At 44.7% G+C, this 9,163-nt stretch overlaps 1 protein-coding gene across 3 annotated transcripts in view; it reads right to left on the bottom strand.

Annotated features, from left to right (window-relative positions):
• The window catches only part of TXLNB (taxilin beta), a 59,240-nt gene extending 50,574 nt beyond the window's left edge, over positions 1 to 8,666 (bottom strand). The window contains exons 1-2 of one of the 3 annotated variants that reach the window (XM_006020667.2): positions 8,531 to 8,666; positions 2,772 to 3,237 (exon numbers count right to left, since the gene is read on the bottom strand). In XM_006020667.2, the coding sequence (XP_006020729.1) occupies positions 2,772 to 3,216 (445 nt within the window). In that variant the 5' untranslated portion in view covers positions 3,217 to 3,237; positions 8,531 to 8,666. Of the gene's footprint in view, positions 1 to 2,771; positions 3,238 to 8,187; positions 8,437 to 8,530 lie in introns of those variants that run through there. The other 2 variants (XM_025200298.1, XM_025200299.1) reach the window with 2 other exon arrangements.
• Between the last annotated feature and the right edge of the window lie 497 nt (positions 8,667 to 9,163).

Here is a 9,163-nt window from a genome sequence, read left to right as displayed (position 1 = left end):
GCTCCCAGTGCTTTAAAAAAAAGCCCAACTCACTGGGTGATGCTGGGCAGGGGGGCGATCCCTGCTGCCCCACACTATCCCACACTGCATGGGGGGCTCTGCATGATCCCCCTGACCCCCCTGCTCCCTCAGCCCCCATCATGCCTGCCCCGCCCCGGCCAGCTCCGGCCCTTTAAGGGAAAAAAACCCCAGAGAAAAGCCCTGGGACTCACTGCTCCTGTAGCAGCCTCGGGGCTTTAGGGGCTCATGAAGAACCGTGGGACAGTGGAGGGCAGTGGGGATCACCCCCCACCTGGCAGGAACAGTGAATGCAGGGTTTTCTCCGTTTTTTTTTCTTAAAGGGCCTGAGATGCAGTGGGTGGGGCAGCCATGTGGGGAGGACTTGGGGGAGCAAGGTGAGGTCAGGGGTCTCGTGCAGAGTCCTCCATGCAGCGTGGGGCAGTGGGGGGCAGTGGGGATCCCCCCCACCTGGCAGCACCTGGTGAGTCAGGGCTTTTTTTTTCCCCAAGTGCTGGGAGCTGAGGTGGGAGGGGCAGCCATTGCTGGGCTGGGAGAGCAGATGGGGGATGGGCCTGGGTAATTTGGAGAGTCAGAGATTCGGCAGTAGCCAAATCTCCAAATCAGATTTAGCCGAATCAATTTGGGACAGTGATTCGAATCACCAAATCAAATCACTGTCCCCCGAATCACCCAAATCCGAATTCAAAGTAAATGCTAGCCACTTCGCACAGGCCTAATAGTTTTTTTACAGCATGCCATTGGCTTTGAGATCATGTTAATTTATGAATCTTGAGGTCAAGTTATATCTAAGCAAGATGAGTGTGGATGGTGAGTATATCATATACTGATTAAATGGAAAGATGACCTTCTTACTCTACAGTGGCTGCTGCACTGAAAGGATACAAGATATGACACCAGGAAACACAGAAGTGACTCTTTAGCTCAGGTAACCCACTGTTCTGCAGCCAACAGTTCTATTTCTACTCCTAGGGTGTCTGCACAGAGGTGGCATATCTGTCACACATTGTTGAAGCAACTTCAATGGTTTACTAGGTAAAATGGATCTCTGGGATGTCTGCCTTGTCATACACTTCAACTAGGCAATGCATTTGTTTTGCAATTTCCTCTCAGTCAAGCTTAGTAATAAATTTAGCACAATAAACACTGTTTTGATTGTTTGTAAGGAGTTTTGGAGAAGGGATTTATTGAATTACTAGCTAATTGCCCATCAAGAATGATGGATTTCAGGGAGTGTTTACATGGCCCTCCCTCATCCCCTGCTCACTCTTCAGGGCCAGCCATGTAAAGACTCCCTCCGCTGCTGCCGCCTCCTCCTGCAGCCTCTGACATGGGGACTTCCTTCCACCTCTTCTCTCCTCCCTGCTCCCCTGCCTCCCTGCTGCCTGGCCCTGACAACAGCAGCCACCGTGACCCCCCACTTCACCTTCCCCCTGTGCCCGCCTGGGCCTGTGCAATCTCCCTCTCTCCCCACCACCTCCCCCTCCCTGCCGGCTGTTGTCAGGGCCTCTTTCCTGCTCCCCTCCCTTTCTCCCTGTCACCCAACCCCAACAACAGCTGCCACCATGACCCCCTCTTTGCCTCCCTCTGCCCCACTCCCCTCCCTCCCTCCCTGCCTGCCACCTCCCCCTCTCCAATGGCTGTTTCGGGGGGCATCGCAGATGGGTGGTGGGGGGACGCTGCCACCGTGACCCCTGCTTTGCCCACAGGCAGGGAGACATGGGGAAGCCCGCTGCTCGTGAGGCTGGGGTGTGTTCGCTGCCTCCACAAACTTCCCCGGCAGTGGTTCAAACTTGGGCCCATGCAGCTAGCCATTGCCCACCCTCTTGGCAGTGTACGTGCAGCTGGCCAACAGTGTTACGGACAGACAGACAGACAGACAGATACACCATGCCCTTTATTATATTAGAATAAATCAGTGATTAGATTTTCTTTTGCTAAAAGAACAACTTCCTACAACATGTTCTCCAATCCGGTGTTTTCATATGGTTGTGGGAGACAAAAATGTTGGATTGGGTGGTTTTGCCGTATTAAAAGAACAAATGTGTATTACAAACTAAACGTATTTTTGGGGAAATTGTTTAAAAATGATGAACTAGTCAAAGGTTGCAAAACCAGCCACATTTGGTCACTAGTAACCAGGAAGTTCTTATTATCGCTAAATGATGGACATATGGACATGTGCATTCCCCGGGGACAAATAGCAACTGCACTTAATTGTGCCACTGCTATTAGTCCCTGGGGAATGCCCTTGCACATATACACTGGCATGTGGCAAGTTGCCTTTGGGTGGGGTAGGGGAGGATAGGAACAGTACCTGGGCTGGCTCCAGCAGCCTTACTGGGGGTTCTGGGGGCTTCTTGGGGCCACAGCAGCAGCGATCTTGGTGTGTGGAGCCTGGCTGGCAGCTGAAGCGTGGTTCTGGCCAGCCAGGCTCCAGTTCTGGGTGGTTCATGCTGCCGCCACGTACACTGTGCTATTTTTTCTGGTGCAGGTTTTTTTTGATACCAGAATCTCCCAGTGTCAAAAAAACCTGCTGTGCTGCAAATTAGCAGTGTAATGGATGCCTGCATGTGCAGCGCATATGGTTTGCGGTGTCAAAGATGGGTCTGCAGCTCTGCAAACTGCACATGCGTGCTCATCTGGACATGCCCTTAATGTGGGAACCAGTATTATGAAGGATTTTTTTTTTTAATTTCTGTTTTAAGCCATGGCTCACAGAAGGGGTGCATTTATGTTATACAAGTACTTGCCTAGCCCTTTTAGGATTTTCTTCTCCAGTTTTTGCTCCTTACTGGTGCTAGATTCCTTTGCTCCCGAGGCATCCCCAGTAGCTATTTGTTCTTTCTCACTCTCATCATTTCCATCTTCATATTCTCCTTCCTCATTATTGACTGACTCCCCTTTCTCAGACTTGTCTGTTTCCTTAGTAGTTCTCTCCTCCACCAGACTAGCAGCAGACCCGTAGGTTTTAATAATGTCCTCCAGCTGTCGGTTCAGCTCTTCTGATATGTCACAAACTATTGTTTCAGGTGGAGAAGTTGGTTCATTTTCAGGGGGGTTGAGTGGAAGCTGGGAAGCTGATTTCTCAGTGTTTTGTTTCTCGAGGCCATTCTGAGTAGGTAACGCTGTAGTGCAGTTTGCAGGAGAGAGGGATTGCTGTTCAGGTTTGAGATCAGGTGACTGGTTATTCTCCATATTTGTTATAGAATCTTGGAGCTTAAAAAGAGGGAAAAAAAGAAAAATTTAACTTAAGCAAATGAATTCATCTATTTAATCATACATGAATATCATATAATATACCAGTGATTTTGTATAGAATTTGGAATTACAGGGGACTGTGCTTATCTGTTGGCATTCACTTGATAAATACATCATGTAAAAAACATCAGCATCTGAGGCTATTTATCCCAACTGAGAAAATCACATTTTACATACTGAAAGGGGGAAACACAACTGACAGCAAACTAACATTAAAAAACATAATCTTTGCTAATGTTGCCTGTGATACCACTAAAGATCACACCAGAAAAGACCTACATTTCTTGCTTTCCTGCATGTATTGCAGGCCATTTCTGCCTTTTCTGCATTATATTCAGCCGAGACAATGACAGCTGATTGGGGAAGTTTACTTCAGATTCGGATCAGTTTCACTTTCCATTTCTGACACTGTGGCTCAATAACATTTGCTATTTCTTGAGTCAACAGCACTGACCAGGGACATTTAAACCTAAAACATCAGCTGTAAAATTGCTCTGTTGTTACAAAGCCAGAAGCAGTGAAACCTTTATCCCTGAGTGGGGGTTCTCAGCCTTATCCCAATATAATAAATACTACATTAAATTACGTTACAGCATGATTCCCATGTATTGAATTAGTGGTGCTGTGAGGCCACTTAGCACTGGGCAAAGGATTTAGGAAGTCAGGTACAACACAATCTACAGCTCACAAACAGGGAGGAATTGGTTGAGAATGTGAAAATGGAAGATAATGTGGGTGACAGTGAAATGATTGAGTTCAGGATCCTAAGGGAAGGAAGGAAGGAAGAAGATCAGAGGAATAAGGATATTGGATTGAGAAAAACAGACTAACAAAATCAAGGACCTCATGGGCAAGACCCTCTGGGAGGTAAATTTGAGGGGAAAAGGAGTCCTGGAGAGCTGACTTAAGGAGGCCCTCTTAAGGGCACAGGACCAAGCTATCCCAATGCGATGGAAGAATGGGAAGTGCAAGAGGCAGCAACGCTGGCTAGACAGTGATGAGTTGAAACTCAAAAAGAAATCCTACAAAAAGTGGAAACTTGGTCACAGTAGTAGGGAAAAGTATAAGAGTAGCATACAGGAATGCAGGAAGAAAATTAGGCACATCAACGGAAGTGACTCTTATTCAGCACCGGTGAGGCCTCACCTGGAGTCCTGACCCCACACTTCAAGAAGGATGCGAACAGTTTGGAAAGAGTCTAATGCAGAGCAACAAACATGATTAGGGGCCTAGGAGGCAAGACTGATGAGGAAAGACTGAAAGAACTAGGGTTATTTAGTTTGGAGAAGAGAAGACTGAGGGGGGGATTTGATAACCATTCTTCAAATACCTGAAGGGTGATTTCAAAGAGGCTAGAAATGGGCTTTTCCCTGTGAACATAGGGGACATGACTAGAAAAAAATGGCCTCAGTCTGCAGGAGGGGAAATTTAGATTGGAGATTGGGAGGACCTTTCTGACCAGGAGGATAGTCAAGTATTGGACCAAGTTACCTAGAGAAGCTATGGAGCCTCCATCCTTTATTGCTGCTTTGCCCTTTTGTCGTGGTGCAAAGCACTAGCTGGAGACTCAAGACCTGGGTCTTGCTTTGGAAGTCCTTCATTCAGGTTGGTTATTTTTTCTTTTAGGATGTGATGGCCATTAGCACAGATCAGCTATAGTGAAAGTAGAGCAGGGAAAGTCTGGCTCACGGGCCAGATGGGAGACTCCATTTCCTAGCAGCCCCTGTCCGTGTCACCATGGCTGGTTTCCATGGAGACCCCAGCAGAGGTGGCTCCAGAGTTTCCATGGAGACCAGCCCTAGCAGAGCTGGCAGGGTGTGCAGCTGGCTGGGGAGCTGCTCTGGGGCCAGGATCTTACAGTGGTGATAGCGTGGTCCAGAGGCAGGGAAGAGCTGCAATCTGCTGCCCACATGCCCCGGGCAGGGGTGCACAGGAAGTGGATTGTGGCTCTGCCCCAGCTCCGGACCATGCTATCACCAATGGGTTTCAGCTATTGGGCTGAAACAAGGAAAGGCCACCCTTCTCTTTTTATATCTACTAGTCATGGGTTTTTGCCTAGTTGCAATTTTGTGACTGACAGTCACCCAAGTGATTGTCACGTGTATGGCATTTCATACCTGCCTGGCTAGAGCACAACCTTTTGTGCATGCTTAGTAGATGTGGGAATACTCCCACACTGCATGTGCACTAGGATCACAAACAGTGTGTAAGGGCCAAAAGCGGTATTTATGTGGCTGGGTAAGTGCCATTTGGGCAGATAAAATTAATTAGGATTCTGCCTTAGCTGTTTTCATCCTTTCCAGTTTATAAATATTAATTTCCCTTTCTCCTCTCACATTATGTCCCCAACACGTTTATAGCCAGACATAAGACAACATGGTTCCTTTCATTTAGTTCTTTCCTGTGTCCCAGCATCATCATCTGTATGTCAGCACTGGTCTTTTAAAATATTTGTTACATTGTTTACCGCCTCGTTTTGCAATCACAAAACACAAAGTGTTAAGCTGATAAATTAAAAAGAGCCTTACTGTTTAGAATCTGGGGCACATTTATTTATTTAAATGTAGGTCTAAATAGGATAATCTTGTGGTGATAATCCATCTCATCCATGAGTGGAAAGAGATAGGTTATAATCAAGTTAATGAAATCACAGCAATTCACACCAGGCTGAAGTCCTGGCCTGTTACCTTGAATTGTAAGGTCAATGTGAACCATAACCAGACTTAAAACCCTGGAGTGAAAGCCACCCTCAGACAAATTAATTGTAAACTTAGGGGCATCTCTTGTTAGGTCATATTGAATTATTTCCTAAATAGATGTATTGATGTTATATCCATTCTCTCCTTCGCTTGTTTAAAGAGACACCACTACTACTGTGTATACAGAATCATAAAAAAAATATGGCTGGATTTAAGACCATCCCTGTCTGAACCATCCCTCACAAACATTTGTTTACACAGTGCTTAAAAGTTTCCAGTGACAGAGATTCTGGTCTATCTAGATAAAGACCAACCTAGGTCATTTTGTACAGCAGCTATCAGAGACTGAAGGGCTGCCTATACACATGCTTGGAGGTGGTGGTGGTGGTGGTGGCAGGAGATGTTCTAATTAGACTGGTTCCCAGACTGCTGCTTTAATTAAAATGGCTCACTGTCACATGTATTAAGTCCACCTGTGTTTCAAAATGGCCATGGGGGGTCTGTAACTAAAGCTCATTTGACAAGGTTTAGTTTAAGTGCCCCTGTGGCCATTTTGAAATGCAGGGGGGCTTAATTCACATGACAGTGAGGTGACGCTGGAGCGCTTTAATTAGAACATGAATAAACATGTCTATGGGCAGCCAAGGTACTTTGAAATATTAATAAACAAAACATTATCAGTGGGCAACTATGTTTGGGTACGAGCAGCAGCTATTGAATGCTGAGTAACAGCTGACATAACCTTTTGGACATTAGGAAATTTCAGTGATATAGTCCCTGATCTTCCATTTGTTTTACTCCATGTAATCCGACTGTATATCAGGAATCCTATACTTGTCATAGCACGAAGTATTTATAGAGTTTTTTTCTTGCTACTACTATTGCCTCTTGGCTGTAATGATTCTCAAGCAGGCTGCATCCCGTCATATGGTAAGGAAGAGAATGAGTGGCCAATGGATCTGTAGCGCCCTTGATTGCTTGGCCCTGCCTTGCCTCAAATTGTCTCTGCATACTGAGGCTCAGGAATCCTGAAACTATGGTATATTTCTGGATATGTTGGGGAAAAAAATTGGTTTGTAACCCTGGAATTATCTTTAGGAACATTTGTTTCAGCTGCCAACAGGGCCTTACTTCACCTAGGCAGCATATCTAACACTGTAGCCCCAAATACTGCACAGCATGGTCAGTGAGTTAGCCCAGGAGGTGCTGGAGGAATTTGAATTTGCAATCTGCTTAGGTAAGAGAGACAATTGTGCTTGTTTGTAATGGATCTTTCCAGCTTGTTTAAAATATGATTATTGTATGTTGAGTTTGCTTGTATCTTACAATCAGCTATCTTTTAAATGTTTGTGACTGTCCCCTAACACATTGTGATTAGATATGTACATTAAAGTATGGAAGAACTTTTAAAGTAAAAGTCCTATTGGTCTCAGTGCTGCAGCTCTAATATAAAAATGTGATAATAGTATGCCTCTATTTTTAGGAAAAATAGCTGTGTCATATAGCCCCTTTACCCACTTATTATATTCTGCACTTTGAACTGGACACTGTGTTAAGGTGATAGGGAATATTGTTTAAATTTGAACAGACACAAAAATAAATGTTGTTCTCTTTGAATAACAGTGGTCCTTTAAATGGCTGCTGATCTTACTACAAAAAGCATGACCTTCTTTGTCACAGGAATTGCTCTCTCCTGCCCCTCTTGCAGTTTGAAGTTCGAGAGAGTTGTCAAACTTATCTAAATTTAGTTCTTGCCTCCCTGTGTAACCAGCAGAAAGACACATGGCACCTGCTCTGCAGCCAGAAGTTATTTTAAGCACTTCTAAAAAGGGCAATGGCATTTAGCACGTTATCCTTGAAATTCACCAAAAAAGCCTTTATAAAACAGTCTCCACTGTTATTAAAACAGACATCATGTGCTGTTAAAAGTTAAAGCATTACTTTGAAACAAAACTATATTTGAACTATAGCAAAACCTCCAAGTTCTAAATATTAAACTCTGGAACATCCTATGCCAGATCAGTTCTGATTACCCCACAGACAAATGGATGTGTTTTGTGACCTAGTCCCCGCCTTTCATATTACTTGAAAAAAAAGAGCAATAAAACTAACATTACTAATTATAGAACAGACATTAATATATTCAGGATTTAAGTATAATATTTTACTACAAAGATCAACAAAATAACCAGAGGGTGCGAATACATACATAGAAAGAAAATGTATCCAAAACTTTTCCAGGTCACTTTCCTTCTTTCATGACACATCTGAGTCCCAATGATTTATTTTTGTTGCAACCCAGCTAGTTTCTCACATAGAAGCAATGCACATCAGATTATGTTTTAATTGTTCTAATTGTTCTTCGAGAAAGGCACGTTCCCTTTCAGAATGGCAGCCCAACATATCAGCGATGTCTCTCAAACAAAACACCTGTGCTTTTGATGTACCTAGAAAACTCTTGCCCTGAGAGTCCCAAAACGAGGCACTTTGATTGAAGACATTGTACGATACCACAAAGTAGTGGCAGCATGGAAAGTATTTGGTAGACTTACCTGAAAGAGGAGAGAGTTGACTGGAGAAAATGTCAGGAGGAGGGCACAGACAAGGACAGATAGCAATAGGACTCTCACACTGTATTCCTGCTATAGAGGGAAGGAGGGATTGAGAGATGAGAGGAGGGGGAAGGACTAGATGACACAGCAGGAGAGCAACACTCCAAAACTCAAAGGCAGGCTTCCCAAGGGACTGAATCTGATAGGCGAGTAGAGAGTCTGCCTGAGAGTTGGCTGCCAAGCCTAGACAGAACTGCTGTTCCCTTTTCTGACATCATAATGGGAAAAGAAGAACAGAGAACTAGAGGGCCTTTAAACAGAGAGAGGATAAATGAAGGATTTGATCCAAATGCAGCTGCTCTTCTCAGTTAACTTCAGACCTCCAGTACTGGCCTCTCTACAGACTGAAGTCTATTGGTCCTTCTGTGCATTGTAGGAATGACTGTTATTGATGGGTTCTTAGTGGTCAAATATGCCCCATCATCCAAATCCTGCTTCACTTGCAAGGTGTCTTGAGGTGAGTGGGTCCTCCTCCATTGATGACTCAGATGAAGGCATAAAGCTCATAGATTCATAGATTCATAGATGTTAGGGTTGGAAGGGACCTCAATAGATCATCGAGTCCGACCCCCT

The sequence above is a fragment of the Alligator sinensis genome, unplaced genomic scaffold, assembly GCF_000455745.1.
Source record: "Alligator sinensis unplaced genomic scaffold, ASM45574v1 scaffold542_1, whole genome shotgun sequence".
NCBI lineage: Eukaryota > Metazoa > Chordata > Crocodylia > Alligatoridae > Alligator > Alligator sinensis.
Note: the sequence above shows the minus strand (reverse complement) of the source record. Positions and strands in the feature narration are given on the sequence as shown.